The sequence below is a fragment of the Temnothorax nylanderi genome, unplaced genomic scaffold, assembly GCF_030848795.1.
Source record: "Temnothorax nylanderi isolate EJ_2023f unplaced genomic scaffold, tnyl_v1.0 TNYL_tig1377_pilon, whole genome shotgun sequence".
NCBI lineage: Eukaryota > Metazoa > Arthropoda > Insecta > Hymenoptera > Formicidae > Temnothorax > Temnothorax nylanderi.
Genome location: NW_027250439.1, coordinates 1 through 18,853, shown reverse-complemented (window position 1 = coordinate 18,853; position 18,853 = coordinate 1). Strand labels below are relative to the sequence as shown.

The 18,853-nt window shown below is 34.6% G+C and overlaps 1 protein-coding gene and 2 long non-coding RNA genes across 5 annotated transcripts; all 3 read right to left on the bottom strand.

Moving 5' to 3' along the window:
- Positions 1–1,747: 1,747 nt before the first annotated feature.
- LOC139787275 (uncharacterized) lies at positions 1,748–4,323 on the bottom strand. The gene is made up of 5 exons (XR_011722581.1): positions 3,844–4,323; positions 3,373–3,581; positions 3,075–3,278; positions 2,789–2,950; positions 1,748–2,702 (listed from the first exon to the last, which is right to left on the bottom strand). It is a non-coding gene; the product is annotated as an uncharacterized lncRNA (long non-coding RNA).
- Positions 4,324–11,479: 7,156 nt separating this feature from the next.
- Positions 11,480–16,507, bottom strand: LOC139787273 (uncharacterized). Of its 3 annotated transcripts, XR_011722579.1 has the most exons (7): positions 16,350–16,507; positions 16,084–16,222; positions 15,857–15,979; positions 15,385–15,589; positions 15,089–15,292; positions 14,795–14,952; positions 11,480–14,704 (listed from the first exon to the last, which is right to left on the bottom strand). It is a non-coding gene; the product is annotated as an uncharacterized lncRNA (long non-coding RNA). The 3 variants fall into 3 exon arrangements; XR_011722580.1 differs by having other exon boundaries at positions 14,791–14,952; positions 15,857–16,222; XR_011722578.1 differs by having other exon boundaries at positions 15,857–16,222.
- Positions 16,508–16,854: 347 nt separating this feature from the next.
- Positions 16,855–18,690, bottom strand: LOC139787274 (uncharacterized). Its single transcript, XM_071726342.1, has one exon. It carries the CDS (start codon positions 18,688–18,690, stop codon positions 16,855–16,857), a length of 1,836 nt encoding a protein of 611 aa, XP_071582443.1.
- Between the last annotated feature and the right edge of the window lie 163 nt (positions 18,691–18,853).

The window sequence follows — 18,853 nt, the reverse complement described above, 5'->3', positions numbered from 1 at the left end:
TCATATCAATATCGTATCATTATATTACACAAAACGCTATTAATTTAGAGGCACATTGCTGAGGGTCTCGGTTTTTTTTTTCTTTTCAAGTTGCTCCCTACATTAATGAACTTATGACATTAGTTAATTACGATTATTCAATACGACAGCGATGGCATATATGTACCCAGATAGCCAAACCTGAGCAGCAGATTCCAAGCAGAGTCTGCATAAATTTTGGTATCAGAAAGGCAACAAATGCACGCGGAAACTGCTCTATCAGACGATGTTGTCAAACTGTAGCCAGAAATGCGACAGAGCCTGGACAGGCAATGTGAGCAGATTAGCAGCAGGAAACCGCGCAGAGCCTGCACTTGGCAGCAGATTGACAACAAAGATCGAGCAGAGCCCGCGCATGACTGAAAAACAGAGTGGCAGCAAAAACCGAACAGATTCTTAATTAAGAAAGATGCATGGTAGCGCATCTTCCGTGATAGTTTGCAAACGACGCCACTAGCGGCGCATAATGGTAAGACTAACTCGTAAGTAAATTTCAGTTGAGGGCTAATATAAGCAGGCTTTCTGCGAAGCAAAATCATGACATCCGCGAGACATATCTTTGTCAGCAATACAACGCAAGGCTCAACCAAAATTGCTGCAATGATATAGATATGCAAAAATAATATTTTCCAAAGTAAGATGTAAAGTATATTGTGTGTAATGTATATTTTTCAAATATTAAAAAATCTTTCAAACGTGAAACAATTATGCTGATGGGTTAAACATATTTTATTTTTCGAAGCAATATTTCTGATAGAAAGATTTTACAAATATTATTGTATATATTATTGCAATCTTTTAAAAATATTTTCGAAAATATTTTTCTGACATAATCTGGCGGACACAGAAAGATTAAAAAATATTTTTGTGAATTATTTTAATCTTCCTAAAAAATATTTACAAATATTTTGTGCGTATGGGTATGGACAAAGTCTGCTCGGTTTTTGCTGCCAATCTGTTCTCAGGTCGAGCGCGCAGGCTATGCTCGGTTTTTGCTGCCAATCTGCTGCCAGGTTAGGTATGCAGGCTCTGCGCGGTTTTCTGTTGGCAATCCTTACATTGCCTGTCAACAGGCTCTGTCGACAGAACACGAGCTAATGCGGACACAGATGGCTATGGTTTGGTGTGGGATTTTGATCAAATTTGCTGCCAATCTGCGCGCATTTGCTAACATTTTGCTATCTGGGTATATATAGATATATATGATAATATATATTATATATAAAGAGAGAGTGGTGTGGTGACGAACGAACGGTGGATCATCTTTCTTGAAAAGAACATTAATGTTGTCAAGGTAGTTTAACCTTTAGAGGCCGGGGGTGGTCGAAATATCGACCACCCAAAAAACACAATCTATTTGATGTTTTCGGGCAAAATTTGTGTGTTGAATAAGGGAAAAATAGTAAAAAAAAAAAAAAAACTCTTCAAGTCCTTTTCCCGGCCTCTAAAGGTTAAAGACAATATTTGAGCTCGGAATTTCTTAAAATTAAGCGTAAAAAAATGTCATGTGCATAAAAATAATAAGACAACTCTCTACAGATGCTATAACGATCCCGCTATCGGATTTCCTTACCTAAGCAGGAAAACTTTGGCTACTGCTACACGCTATTTGTACTTCGGCGAAAAAGAGCCGAATTTACGATTCTTGCTAAGAACACCGATTGCGCATTTAGAAGAAAAAAGAACGGTACGCAGCACACACAGTACCTAAACCAGCAACAGATCATTTATATGTTCAGGAAGACCTTAACAGTACTATATATGCTCACGCTTTAATAAATCTGAATTCTACGCACAACGATTGTAATGTCAGAGAAGCATTTACTGTACTCAGAGAGTGTACTTTTTGCCGGAATGTTTAAACGTGATATTTCTTTTCTTTTTATATTCACACACAGCACTGGACTATTTGCGTTATTCGCGCTCATAAATTATTTAAAAGCTCTTAGTCTTTTGAACATTAAAGTCCAGAATGCTGCTCTGAGATATGAATGCTCTACAGAATGTACATAGTAGACAGCAAAAGCGTCTATACCACAGAATGTTCACATTTGCTCTGATGCAAATATCGTTTTCTTTTTTTTTCTCGAGCTACAAAAATCAGGCTGATGCAATGGCAGATACTATGTAGATATATAAAAGTTAGCTTTACAACATGTAATTAACTTTACAACATGTAAAACCTGATAAAGTTCTTAAAAAATCTAAAGAACATTCCCTGAATAAGATCAATCACACGACAATTCAGTCCTCTCTAAGTATCGTACTTTGATCGTAGAACGCATCAAATAATTTCTTTTAAGGGAATCAAAATTTTCTAAAGTAATATGTATATAATCAGTGATATATTCTCATGAATGTGTGGGTCCGTCATGGTACCAGCCTGGATCCGGCCAATCAAATCATGTGATTCCGTAGAGTCTAGACACAGACATTTCTCTTCCGCATCCGTACAGATGAGCCACTAAGATAGATCACAAAAAGTACGGAGTGGGCATTAGAGGTGGGATTACTCTCTCGGAATCAGGCACTGCCTGGAACAGCACTGGTGATCTCTGATCCACTGTCGTGAACTGCATGATACTAGCTGTTACCACATCGATAACAATAATTTGGGACCGACCACACTGTGACGAGTTTGTCATTAATCATGTACCTATAACCTGCATGATAAAAATATGCGTCATCAATACATACTTCCGAGATATTTAAAAAAATCTGCGACAGAAATATTTGAGCAAAGACATACCTTCCTGAACTAATTGGTGCGCCCTACAGATGAGTTTAAGATCATTCACTTCCATGAACATGTAAGTCACTTTGCTGCCAAACAGCCAGCCTGCACCACGCGGACTTACTGTCCATGTTTCTACATCTTCTGGATCGGACCAGACCAAATCACAGAAAGCACCTGTAATATGGCAATTAAGCAACGATATTTTATTATTATTGTACAATAACAGTAAATATCCAGTCATGTAACTTTTATTATTATGTAACTTTTGCAATGACATATCACTTTATACAATTAATACCTTTGTGTGGAATCTCTTGATTTCTTTCAATCGTTCTAATTTGATCTAGTGTTCTAATAGCTGGAGACAATCCACCGTGTACACAAAGAACCTGTTCATCAATTAACTAAAACAGAATTTTATTCGAGCGTAATCAAAAGTGGAGTTATACCCTACAACAGTACTTCCACGCATTAGCATTGCCGTACTTGTTTTGGCATTCATCTAGAACAGAAAATGAAGAGACCAATGAAATCAAAGCTTTATTATACACAAATGTAAAAAAAGCCCAGAAAAGAAAGTATCGTTGCGCACTTACCGTAAAATCCAAATAAACGTGCGTGATTTGTCTAGTTTCGTGATTACCGCGTAGTAACGTTATCCTGTCGGACATTTAGCTTTAAATGTGAGCAGACGAGTAAACGTTTCTAAGCTATAGTAGCCCCGATCGACAAAATCTCCTAGGAATATGTAATTTGTATCTGGCACGGGGCCACCGTTACGAAACAGTTCCTCTAAATCATAGAACTGTAACAGCACAAAAACATGAACAATCTGATGTATATTAATATCACGATTGTGTACAAATAACTATACAGCTACAGAATATTAAAATCGAAAAGTTGTGAGGCAATAGATAATGGAAGACTAATATTGTTGCGACGCTAATTCGGAAGATTAAAATCCGCTAAAACTTTACGTCGATCCCGGTGAGCAAGGATGCTCCGACTTTGAGGTTAGTACAACATTCATCGCACGATACTGTTATAATTGCAAATCGGAAACGTACCTCGAGTCCAGCTCTTCTGCGATCAACGAAGTCGGGATCGAACGTGTCAGTCGTCACTTTCTGCCAAGCGTAGAGAACCTTCTTTTCCGGCAGCGGTGGTAACACGATGTAGGGAAATCTCCAGATAAGCACGAAGCAATTCAAATTCAGTATATCGCCGGCACGATTACGGTGTTACTACCGTTTCGCGTACGCGCGTTGTCGCACCTTACCTCGCGACAGCGTGCGGCTCGTGCAAACGTTAACGCACGGCCGCAATCGCGCGGCAGAAACGCCTCGTGTGAACAGGCTCCTTGACTCCTTGATCTCAGTATCAGCTCTCTGCTGTCAATATATATAAAGAGTCACACGGTCGGTCTCGCTCCGACACTACCGTATCTCTCGATAGGTTAAGTGAACTGACTGTGACGTGACAGCACGCTGAACGCACTAACTATCTGCACTGCGCGCAGTACAAACACGTATATGAACGCACTATATCTGCACTGCGCGAAAGCGCCGCCAGTGGCGAAAAAGTGAAAGGGACATTTTCTCTGATCACGTGATCAAGATATCGCCGCGTTAGGAGGAGTATCTTAAATAAAATTTTTCACATTTGGACTTTGCGTCGCAATATCTCCGCTCGTAGGGCACGTAGCGGAATATTATAAGAGAAACCCCCCCCTATTTCGACCCCAAGCTGTCGATCAAGCCTACTTAGAACTTGATCCGTTCACTCGTTTATCGAGATCTCAACATCTCGAGTACTCGCAACCCGTCGCGTCGCGTAAAAGAGTCACGGTCGGTCTCGCTCCGCGTGTACTTGGCGCGAGACACTACCGTGTCTCTTGATCCCTACTTCATATACAATTTTTTAAGATTCGGTCAATTAATTCCGAAAAATTGAAAAAATTTCGGTACCGGTTTCCAAAAAGATCGGTAACGAAAAATTATACACTTTATAGCACTCCCCAGAAAATTCTACCCCTGTTTGATCTATAATTCTTTGAGATTTGGTCAATTATTTCCCAAAAAATTAGAAAAATTAAAAAAATCGGTTTCCAAAAAATCGGTAACGAAAAACTACACACTCTGTAGCATCCCCGGAAAATTCTACCCCTATTTTATATGGTTTTAATACAAATTCGGTCCAATAGAGTTTTTAAATTAAAAACGCACAAACATACACCACCCGTAAGAATTAAAAAAATTAAAAAAATCAGTTTCCAGAAAATCGGTAACGAAAAACTACACACTCTATAGCACTTTCCGGAAAATTCTCTCGGGTGGTGTATGTTTGTGCGTTTTTAATTTAAAAACTCTATTGGACCGAATTTGTATTAAAACCATATAAAATAGGGGTATTAAAACCATATAAAATACCGAATAATAAAAAAAGAACCTAAAAATAATTAAAAAGATTATCTTTGCATTGCATTTTTTATAAAAAGTGAAGTTTGAGGAAATGAGAAAAATTTGTCTATATATAATCTATACTATTATATAAAATCCTTACGGGTGGTGTGTGTTTGAACGTTATTAACTTAAAAACTCTATTGGACCGAATTTTTACCACAAGTATATAAAATAGGGGTAGAATTTTCCGGGGAGTGCTATAGAGTGTATAGTTTTTCGTTATCTATTTTCTGGAAACTGATTTTTTTAATTTCACCACCCGTAAGAATTATAGAAATCGGTTTCCAGAAAATAGATAACGAAAAACTACACACTCTATAGCACTTTCCGGAAAATTCTACCCCTATTTTATATACTTGTGGTAAAAATTCGGTCCAATAGTTTTTAAGTTAATAACGTTCAAACACACACCACCCGTAAGGATTTTATATAATAGTATAGATTATATATAGACAAATTTTTCTCATTTCCTCAAACTTCACTTTTTATAAAAAATGCAATGCAAAGATAATCTTTTTAATTATTTTTAGGTTCTTTTTTTATTATTTTTCCTGTAGGGGAGACCGGGGCTAAGCCGACACTATTTTTTCAAAGGCAATTTTTAATATTTAATTAAAATTTTTAGGCAAATTCAATGGTACATATTTAAAGAGTGTTTCTTCAGGTACAAAATTGATTCAGGAAGTTTTGCTGTACGTCGCTTTGTTTTGCCGCCAGGAAAGGAAAAGTGACGCGAAGACAAATTTTCGAATTGAAAAATGCCGGGGCAAACTCGACACCCCGCCGGGGCAAACTCAACACTTTGTCTGATCGACACAATTTGATCTGGAACTTATTTTTTACTGTCTGAAAATGAAAATACATTGTTTATTGTGTATTTAAAAAGTAGAAAAATTCGGAATAAAGTAGCTAGAACAATCATTTGAAATAATGAGAACAAAAATTGTTGAACTTTCAATTATCTTCATCTAAACTCATGTCTGAAAAACAATTAATGCAGGTAAACTCGCGATCGGACGTGCGCATACATTTGTCATGAGCCATACGGCTGCATGACAAGCATCGTTTGTTACTGGGAGCCGACGAAACGGCGTGGTGTTGACTTTGCCCCGGACGTCGTTTTTCACTTTTGTCACTTCAAAAACATGACAATTTTGAAAATATGCAAAAACGATTATCGGATTCATATAGAGCATCAAATTTCCCATCAAAATCACTTACCGGTAGATTCGCAAGAGTAAAGCTCGATGAAAGAGTAGACATTTTCGAGAGATCAGAAAAATTACTTTTCACTATCAAAAACGCTTATGTCGCGTTAAAAATTACACTATAACTCAGAATGTTACCAAATTTCGTTGATAATACTGGCACATAAAGACGCATTTACAGTAGGAAAGGCAAGTTTCTACGATAGATTTAAATTGGCAAAAAGCCTAGTGTCAAGTTTGCCCCGTTGTCGGCTTAGCCCCGGTCTCCCCTATATACAAACACAGATTATACAAGAGAAAAAAAATATATATGGACATATTTTATATATAATTATATATATTTATATGTTTTTATATGAACATTTTTTTACCGGGGAGTATGTTAAAACATATAATATTTTTAAAAATCTAAATACATAATTACAGAGATTATTTAATACCGTAACCTTGTTGTTTGCAACGTTTTTTCATATACTTCACAGTTTCAGAGATATTCATTCATAATCAAATATATTGGAATTTTTTTCGAAAGGTTATTTCAATTCCTAAACATGCTTTGAAGCCAATAAAAAAAATATGTGTTAGTTATTTTTTGCTACTTTACAATATATCCAAAGTCCATCAAAATCGGTGAAAGACAGTTCCAAACATTGCTTACTTTTATGCGTATATACTTTATCGCCTTACTATATTTCCACAGTAAGAGAAGAAAAATGTATATATGCAATATATTAAAGTAAATATCGAAAAAAATAGAAAACGCAGCGTGAGTTTGTAGAGCATATAGAACTATAAAAATGTAGAATTTCGATGAAAATGAGCGATCGCAGCCCCTCCCCATTCTCTCTCTCTCTCTCTCTCTCTCTCTCTCTCTGTCTCTCAAGAACATCAATAAAAAAACTTCTTTCGTTCAATTGTCATTTGTTCATTAAAAATTATTAACTGCAAAACAAACCTTTTCTGTAAGAAAATAGTATATTGTGCACCAAGAAGTGAAAGTAGCGTTTTCAGACAAGTGTGAAGTTTGCCGCCCGAGCCGAAGGCGAGGGCGGCAAATCACACGAGTCTGAAAAAGCTTTCGCCCCGAGGTGCACACGATATTTTTCACAATATCTTTACGGAAAGTTCGACTTCCATGCCTAGAGAGAGGCGAGAGTGGTCAATTTCACGCCAAGGCGGCATAGCGGGCGGAAAGTAACCTCCCTGTTTAGCGGGTGGAAAGTGGTCACTTTCCGCCCGCTATGCCGCCTTGGCGTGAAATTGACTGCTTTCGCCCCTCTCTACAGGCTTGGAAAGTCGAACTTTCCGTGGAGGTGTTGTGAAAACTGCATTTTCACAAATTTTCCTATAGTTTAGACTATTTTAAGCTCCATATTCGAATTCAGTAAGCTCAAAAATATAAAGATAGATCAATTTCATATATTTCCCTAATAGGCAAATTTTGGCTTTATTTCAGCACCGTTTTTTATCTAATGTAAAATGTTGCGAGCGTGCCGCCCGGTACCTATGCTTTTCGAACTCCGAGCTGAAGCATGCAGCGAGCAGTCTTTCCGTCAAGTTGCGAAGCATCCTTTTGACAACAAGAGGCTGTTTAACAACGGAGTTTTTCAGAATTATCTCGGCATTTAAACTGTTCTGACGTGTTCTCTGGTATTCCGTTAAAATAAAGAGATTCGATCGTCTAATTACGTGTCGTTATTTCCGTGAGTGCGCGAGTGTGTGTGAGTGCGAGAGAGTCATCCGAGGAGTCACGAACTCAACGTCGGCCTGGGCGTAACAAAAACATGTTTTATTAATAACAAATATCTATAATATTTTTGTATATATTTCTTATATTTTAACCCAATTAATACATAAAAAAGAATTTAGAAAAAATCAAGTTTTAATAAATATTTATTTTTATTAAAAAATTATTTAACTTATATTTATATAATAGATATAAGAAACAAATATCAATTGTGAAAATAAATTTAAAATAAATCATTTTTAATTATTCTGGACGAGCAAACACAATATAAACGACTTTATATGATAATGATTAGCCTCATTTTAAATTGCTATAAAATAAATATTATATTTTCTTTTTTCTAAAAACCATTTTTTTACGAATCTTTAAATATGCAATCCCATAAAAAATCTGCAATATAAAAACGTTTTATTAATTGATATCTTAATTTTTTTAGAAATACTGTCATAATTGCTTTTTTTGTCTTTTAATTATTTTTTTGGTTTCCTTGCTTTTTTCAGAAAATATTGAATAAATCTATAATACACATATTGTCCTCAAATACTAATAAATTGTAGAACAATCAAAAATATGCAATATGTAATTAATAACAATAACTTTTAATTGAGGTGTAAAAATCACTCTAAGTGATAATTTATATAAAAAAAAAAAAAAAACAATTAGGCTCTTGTTCGCGGGTTAAAGAAATCAAAAAAGGTAAAAAAAGGGCGCCAAGTACACGCGTGGTTGTTACCTCGGAAAAAAACCAAGTGGTAGTATCATTAATTTTATCTCACAAAATTGTCTCACAAAAATTGTCTCACAAAATTGTCTGACAAAAATTGTCTCACAAAATTATTAAATTACAAAATTGTTACTTTATTCAATCCAAGTGATATCTATCTCGAAAAAACCTAAATAACAAGTGGTATCTATTTAAAAAAAAATATGTGAAATCTTTTAATACTGCGCCAATTACAAAGAGAGAATATATATATATATATATATATATATATATATTACAGGTATATTACAGGTATATATATATATATATATATATATACCTTATAACAAAATTATTATTATATCACGAAATTGCGTTACCAAACTCAATCCAAGTGATATATATATTTCAAAAAAATATATGAAATCTTTAAATTACGCCAACTACAAAGAGAATATATATATTGCTTTGAAAAATAATTGTAGTGCAACTACTCTTAAAAAATAAAACAAAATTGTGTTACCTAACTCAACCCAAGTGGTATGTATCTTTGTATTCCTGAGGATCTTTCTATCAACCCAAGTGGTAGTAGTTTTAATTCTCCTTGATAAAATTATAATATTACAAAGAATCATTTAATCATTTTAATCACAAAGAATTAAAGAGGTAACATTATAAAATAAAAATATTTAATTAAAATAAAATAAAAAAATTTTTCTTGTAAAAAACTTGGCGCTGCTTTTTTAAGGTTAAACCAGACAAACTTGCATAGGTGCATAAGCATATGCATAAAGAGATAGATTGGTCTATTTCCTTTTGCACATATATCTGAACCAATCAATTTCTTACGCTTATGTTTATACGCGATGCAAATTTGTCTGGATAGACTTTAAAAAAGCAGCGCCAAGTTTTTTACAAGAAAAATTATTTTATTTTATTTTAATTAAATATTTTTATTTTATAATGTTACCTCTTTAATTCTTTGTGATTAAAATGATTAAATGATTCTTTGTAATATTATAATTTTATCAAGGAGAATTAAAACTACTACCACTTGGGTTGATAGAAAGATCCTCAGGAATACAAAGATACATACCACTTGGGTTGAGTTAGGTAACACAATTTTGTTTTATTTTTTAAGAGTAGTTGCACTACAATTATTTTTCAAAGCAATATATATATTCTCTTTGTAGTTGGCGTAATTTAAAGATTTCATATATTTTTTTGAAATATATATATCACTTGGATTGAGTTTGGTAACGCAATTTCGTGATATAATAATAATTTTGTTATAAGGTATATATATATATATATATATATATATACCTGTAATATACCTGTAATATATATATATATATATATATATATATTCTCTCTTTGTAATTGGCGCAGTATTAAAAGATTTCACATATTTTTTTTTAAATAGATACCACTTGTTATTTAGGTTTTTTCGAGATAGATATCACTTGGATTGAATAAAGTAACAATTTTGTAATTTAATAATTTTGTGAGACAATTTTTGTCAGACAATTTTGTGAGACAATTTTTGTGAGACAATTTTGTGAGATAAAATTAATGATACTACCACTTGGTTTTTTTCCGAGGTAACAACCACGCGTGTACTTGGCGCCCTTTTTTTACCTTTTTTGAAAAAGGTAATTTTGTACTGATATCATGCATTTTGTAGTGTTACGCATCCTCTTCTAACTAGTCTTATAAAGAATATATCTTACAAACAGTATGTACAGATTGTAAAGCTAAAGGTGTTACAGACTATTATTTCTAAGAAAATAGATTTTTTTAAATAACATGTAGACATGATACAAATAAAACAAATTTATTCTTTATGTTTTTTTGTACTTTTAAGTACTCTGCATTTAAAAATAATTTACATTGGTTTCATCCATTTGTATCATGTCTATTTGTTATTTTAAAAAATTTGGCAATTATACCGTTCAATAAAGCAAAGTTTCAGCTTTAAGAATCTGTTTTTTGAATTGCAATACGATGATTTTTAAGGAAGTTATGAGCAATCAAAGTCAAAATGCTCATTTCTTATTCAATCCACGATAAAAACCTTCAAAAGTAGATATTTCAAGCTTTAAAATCCTTTTTTTAAATTTAAATTTTATTCGTTTTTAACAAAGTTACAGCTGCTTGAATTTTGCCTATTTTTAAAGATAAATTTAGTGTTCTTTTAAAATACCTGACACATTGAAGATAATGAAAGTGCTTCTAGCATGCTCGGATTTTAGATTTCGAATATGCAACAAAATCAATATGTATTTCTTCAGAAAAATGCATCAACATTGGTTAGCGCTTAAACGTTAAATTTTCTTTTCCTGCGTTAAAAACTAAAGCTACGATTTATTTAAACATTATTGGTGCAATAACTAGGTAAAACATCAATTTAAACATACATGTGTAGTTTAGACAGGATATAAATCCAGGTCAGAATTACAAATTTCTTGAATGTACCAGCATTTAATTATACAGTAAATAATAAATTTATTTACAGTTACAATAGATTATACATATTAAATAAAACTTGATTTGGTAAGTATGAAGTAAATAACAATATAATAGTTTTATTAAATGTTTATTTAGCAATTATGTTTTCATGTATGTATAAGAAACGTAGCATATTCACATATTCACTTTGTATGTGTGTGTTCATATGTGTATGGTCAGAGGTACGAATATATAATACTGACGGGTTATATTACTGCTTAAAAATACGGCTTAAAAATAATTATGTTACTGTCTCGGTCTTCTGCCTCGTCTACCCCAATGGTAGTTAGCTGACGACATCTTTCTTCTTGTCGTCGTATCCCCGCGGCTCTGCCTCTTGGTCTTCGAACTGTAAATATGCTCATGTACCATAGCGTTTGGTCCAAAGCGTTTGGTCTGCACTATGCGATCGTGTTCTTCTCTATTATTGACAATGCGATCAAGTGCGATTTTTTGCGCATTTTTATTACAGACGTTCTTCATTACATTAACATAACAAAGTCTATACTTTCAAGGTACATGATGATCGTTTTAAAATGGTGTCTACCTGTGAGATCTTTAAGGATTATGCGCAGTGTTCAAGCTCCCGCACGGAGCACATTAAGCTAAATTAGTCTTCGTTATTTTATTTTTATCTTGCAAATTGTCTTTATTTGTTCTCTCTCTCGCGAGCTTACCGATTATTAATATCGAGTCGCCGCAAGCGCTTGGACACTTCGATAAGATTAAAGCGATCACAGACAGAGGCATTCCGGTAAACGAAACGCCGCGAACACCCCAATAGATACAGAGGCTAATACTTCTTTTCTTTTTTTTTAAGGATTTCTAATGATATCCCCTGGTGGAAATCTTCTCATGGGTAGGCAAAAAAGTCCCAATTCTCCCCATGAGTATCTTCCCTTTTTTGCCTACTTATGAGAAGATTTCCACCAGGGTAATGAAAGATCAATGTGTAATATTGTTTATCGCTGTAGTTTATTTTAATGTGTCTGTTTTGTAATTAATATCTTTATAATGCGTAATTACAAAATAAATTGATAGTGAAGTTACTAATTAAAATATAAAGAATTATAATTTTGCCTACCCTTTTTGCCTACCCATGAGAAGATTTCCACCAGGGTCCGTACCGCACGTAGGGCGTTCCCGTCGTTGCAAAACCGTTTCACGACTCGGAGGCTGCAAATGTAGCGAGTCGAGTTTGTAACGCAAGCTCCGTGTCCCAATTCGTTCTAGATGCGCTCCTCTCTACCTTATGTAATACATTACTCGCGTAAAGTATCGCGCAATTGTAATTGTACGTTATAATATGTAGTACAAATAGAGAATATACCGCGCGCGCGTGATGTAAAATTGTAAGAGTAGACCTAAAAGGTAGTAAAATCGTAAAACGTAAATATCGTAGAAAAGTTTCGCGAAAAAGCAAAGGCTCGTTCCAAAACAATAGCGGAAGGCTTATGAAATAGAATAAGAAAGCATTTATACTTCTAGTAGACCGTCGTGTTATAGTTCTGAAGGCACTGTTCAAAAGTTTATTACATTTCTTGGAATAACGGGTCTTCGCAAAACACCTCTTCGAATGGTGCGACAAGGAGAGTCGTTATAAACATCGACATGACCATTGCACACGCCTCCTTCGGTCTATATCACAAAATTCAAAATAGAGTAGTCTCAACTTGACAGCCTGTGCCACAATGTCAATGCCATATTTGTCGGGTCTGTGATCGCTTAGGAATTATCGTGAGCTAGCAAAAATCGATGGTCAGAATTCAGGCTTATGATACGCAATGGCCGGTGCATTTCCATTAATTATGTCATATCAATATCGTATCATTATATTACACAAACGCTTATTAATTTAGAGGCACATTGCTAAGGGTCTCGGTTTTTTTTCTTTTCAAGTTGCTCCCTACATTAATGAACTTATGACAATTAGCTAATTACGATTATTCAATACGTCAGCGATTTGGCATATATGTATATATATATATATATATATAGAAGAGAGAAGTGTGTGTGACGAACGAACGGTGGATATCTTTCTTGAAAAGAACATTAATGTGTGTCAAGGTAGTTTAAAGACAATATTTGAGCTCGGAATTTCTTAAAATTAAGCGTAAAAAAATGCCATGTGCATAAAATAATAAGACAACTCTCTACAGATGCTATAACGATCCCGCTATCGGATTTCCTTACCTAAGCAGGAAAACTTTGGCTACTGCTACACGCTATTTGTACTTCGGCGAAAAAGAGCCGAATTTACGATTCTTGCTAAGAACACCGATTGCGCATTTAGAAGAAAAAAGAACGGTACGCAGCACACACAGTACCTAAACCAGCAACAGATCATTTATATGTTCAGGAAGACCTTAACAGTACTATATATGCTCACGCTTTAATAAATCTGAATTCTACGCACAACGATTGTAATGTCAGAGAAGCATTTACTGTACTCAGAGAGTGTACTTTTTGCCGGAATGTTTAAACGTGATATTTCTTTTCTTTTCTTTTCTTTTTATATTCACACACAGCACTGGACTATTTGCGTTATTCGCGCTCATAAATTATTTAAAAGCTCTTAGTCTTTTGAACATTAAAGTCCAGAATGCTGCTCTGAGATATGAATGCTCTACAGAATGTACATAGTAGACAGCAAAAGCGTCTATACCACAGGATGTTCACATTTGCTCTGATGCAAAATATCGTTTTCTTTTTTTTTCTCGAGCTACAAAAATCAGGCTGATGCAATGGCAGATACTATGTAGATATATAAAAGTTAGCTTTACAACATGTAATTAACTTTACAACATGTAAAACCTGATAAAGTTCTTAAAAAATCTGAAGAACATTCCCTGAATAAGATCAATCACACGACAATTCAGTCCTCTCTAAGTATCGTACTTTGATCGTAGAACGCATCAAATAATTTCTTTTAAGGGAATCAAAATTTTCTAAAGTAATATGTATATAATCAATGATATATTCTCATGAATGTGTGGGTCCGTCATGGTACCAGCCTGGATCCGGCCAATCAAATCATGTGATTCCGTAGAGTCTAGACACAGACATTTCTCTTCCGCATTCGTACAGATGAGCCACTTAAGATAGATCACAAAAAGTACGGAGTGGGCATTAGAGGTGGGATTACTCTCTCGGAATCAGGCACTGCCTGGAACAGCACTGGTGATCTCTGATCCACTGTCGTGAACTGCATGATACTAGCTATGTTACCACATCGATAACAATAATTTGGGACCGACCACACTGTGACGAGTTTGTCATTAAACATGTACCTATAACCTGCATGATAAAAATATGCGTCATCAATACATACTTCCGAGATATTTAAAAAAATCTGCGACAGAAATATTTGAGCAAAGACATACCTACCTGAACTAATTGGTGCGCCCTACAGATGAGTTTAAGATCATTCACTTCCATGAACATGTAAGTCACTTTGCTGCCAAACAGCCAGCCTGCACCACGCGGACTTACTGTCCATGTTTCTACATCTTCTGGATCGGACCAGACCAAATCACAGAAAGCACCTGTAATATGGCAATTAAGCAACGATATTTTATTATTATTGTATTATTATTGTACAATAACAGTAAATATCCAGTCATGTAACTTTTAATTATTATGTAACTTTTGCAATGACATATCACTTTATACAATTAATACCTTTGTGTGGAATCTCTTGATTTCTTTCAATCGTTCTAATTTGATCTAGTGTTCTAATAGCTGGAGACAATCCACCGTGTACACAAAGAACCTGTTCATCAATTAACTAAAACAGAATTTTATTCGAGCGTAATCAAAAGTGGAGTTATACCCTACAACAGTACTTCCACGCATTAGCATTGCCGTACTTGTTTTGGCATTCATCTAGAACAGAAAATGAAGAGACCAATGAAATCAAAGCTTTATTATACACAAATAAAAAAAGCCCAGAAAAGAAAGTATCGTTGCGCACTTACCGTAAAATCCAAATAAACGTGCGTGATTTGTCTAGTTTCGTGATTACCGCGTAGTAACGTTATCCTGTCGGACCATTTAGCTTTAAGTGTGAGCAGACGAGTAAACGTTTCTAAGCTAGCCCCGATCGACAAAATCTCCCAGGAATATGTAATTTGTATCTGGCACGGGGCCACCGTTACGAAACAGTTCCTCTAAATCATAGAACTGTAACAGCACAAAAACATGAACAATCTGATGTATATTAATATCACGATTGTGTACAAATAACTATACAGCTACAGAATATTAAAATCGAAAAGTTGTGAGGCAATAGATAATGGAAGACTAATATTGTTCCGACGCTAATTCGGAAGATTAAAATCCGCTAAAACTTTACGTCGATCCCGTAGCGGTGAGCAAGGATGCTCCGACTTTGAGGTTAGTACAACATTCATCGCACGATACTGTTATAATTGCAAATCGGAAACGTACCTCGAGTCCAGCTCTTCTGCGATCAACGAAGTCGGGATCGAACGTGTCAGTCGTCACTTTCTGCCAAGCGTAGAGAACCTTCTTTTCCGGCAGCGGTGGTAACACGATGTAGGGATACGAAATCTCCAGATAAGCACGAAGCAATTCAAATTCAGTATATCGCCGGCACGATTACGGTGTTACTACCGTTTCGCGTACGCGCGTATGCGCGCGTTGTCGCACCTTACCTCGCGACAGCGTGCGGCTCGTGCAAACGTTAACGTGCGGCCGCAATCGCGCCTCGTGTGAACAGGCTCCTTGATCTCAGTATCAGCTCCCTGCTCCCTGCCGTCAACTCCTTGATTGATTGATCTCAGTATCAGTTCCCTGCCGTCAATATATAATAATATAGTATAGGTTAACCTGTATGTAAACACTCGCGTAACGTAGTAAACAGTAAAATAAGTAACAGTAATATATAGAATAGGAGATAATTACATAATAAAACAATTACCTTGAATTAATCGTCGCGTCGCGTAAAGAGTCACGGTCGGTCTCGCTCCGCGCGTACTACCGTGTCTCTCGACGAGATAGGTTAACTGATGAACTGACTGACAGCGCGCTAAACGCACTGTCTGCACTGTACTGCACTGCGCTGCGACAGGGTGCCCAGTATAAAATTGTAGTGTGTCGCCATCTGCAGGCGTGCCGTAGCCAAAAATCGCCAACTTGATGGTGTAAAATCGCCAGTTTTATAGCCAACATAAGAGTGCACATTTACTCAGAATTTGAAATAAATATTACATTACAATTCAAATAATGATTTATTAATTGGTTTAAAATTGATTAAAATAAAATAATTTCTTAAGAAAACGCATTATTTTAATTAGAAAGATATTTATTGATAAAGGATATTATATTCTTAAGTATAAAACACATTATTTTAATTAGAAGAATATTTATTATAAAGGACTTTTTTCACAAAACCTTAATTGCTACATTAATATTGTAATTTTTACTTATAAGCTACATACGTTTTCAAAATCTTCGAGTACTTTACCAATTGCAATTTCAGTTTCATTTACATCTTTTTCAACGTCAACATCATTTAAATTATACACAACTTTGTAATTAAAATCTTTGAGCATACCATCAGTTGGTTGGAAATCATCACAACAAGTATTATTTGCATAGAAGTGTAATCTAATTCGTAAAATCGCATCTAGCATGACTAACAACATTCTGTTTCTGATTTTTGTTTTGACAATATTCATTATTGAAAACACTCTCTCGACAACTGCGTTGCTCGAAGGAAACGATAACAATTTTAGCATAAACAATGCTAATTCACGAAAAATAAATTTTTCACCTGCATTTTTAAAAATGTACAAAGCAGGCCAGAATGCATAACTATTTGCAAGTACCTTCTCTTCGAGAATTTTAGTCCAATCAATGCTCAGTAATTTATTGTATTGATTTTCAATTAAACCTAAGGTATCAGGAGCAACAAATTGCTTAAGAAAAGGCAAATCCTTGAACTTCGAACGTATTTGATTTAGACACACTGTTGGAGATATTGATTTTAGATTTTTATAAAAGGCCAGATTTGTTGGTAGTCTACTGCAGAGTTGCACACATAAGGTCTTAATGTACTTATAAGCTCGTGTTTCAACTTCTAGTTTAGATTCTTGAGATATATTAATCGACGTCAATGCAGTATAATATTCTATCCCAAAATCAGCATCTTTAACTGGTAAGAATGCTAATTCATTATCTAAAGATTCGATAACCAAATTTAAATCTTTTAAGAAAAGCGGTTTTATTATCTTTCCAGCTAATAAAAGTATCAAATCTTTCAAGTCGTCGTATGCTAATCCAAGATCTACATTTTCTCGTTGAAAGGATAAGTTAACAACGTTGACCTCATATAAAATTGGCTTAATTATCGTTAAGTATAAAAAGTTACTATTATCCTGTAACATTTGACATATGAGTCTTGAGGTATAGCATTTTTCAGAATCAACAACTAAACTAAAATGAGTTTTCAGTTCCAAATAATGTTCTAAAATTACTCTTACGACATTGTATCTAGCTAACCATCTGGTACTGGATAGTTTCACAAACTTATAAAAATTTTTCTGAGAATTATTTTTATTACTTTTGTCACTTACGTTCATTGTATCCCAAGTTAATTTGTATTCTGATCTTCTGAGACTACTATTATTAAACCAGTTATACACTTCTCTGCAAAGAAATTCTACTGAAGCTGGAAATTCCGTAGCAGCAGCAGATGCAGAATTATCCATTGCATGACAAATACATCTTACTAACTGTAAATTTGGATTTTCTGATCTTAGTAGTGTATATAATGAATGATTTTTACCACATAAATTGCTTCCACCATCCGTACCCAAGCCAATCATTTTAGATAAATTTAATCCAATATCTTTACTGTACTTAATAACTGCGCTGTACAAAGAATTAGCATCCGCATGCTCAATTTGAATCATACCTAAATATTCCGTAACTATTCGGTTTCGTGTACGACTAAAATACTTAATGCATAAACATAAATACTTAGCTACTGACACATCTGTAGATTCGTCGACCATCATAGAGTATTGCATGTCACCAATATCATTTATTAAGTTGGTTAACATATTTGGAGCGATTACATTTATGATGAGGTTACTGCATTTCGTTCTGTGCATTTGAAAATTCTTAAAGTCTGGATATAAACTTTTTAAAATATTGCTGAGATGATCAATATCCCTAATACTCGTATGAGATGCTATAAATGCTGCAATCTTTAAGTCTCTCACTTTCTCATCTTTCTTGTGTTGCACATTGCACATTGAGACAATAGTTTTTTGCATGTTAATATTACATTTTTCATGCAACAACTGCTGCGCCAAAAAACTACAACCAATTACGAAAAAAAAATACGCGGAAAACTACAAGTTAAAGTAGAGATTCTACATGGAAATAAGAAGTTTTAATGCTAAACAATGCTAAGAT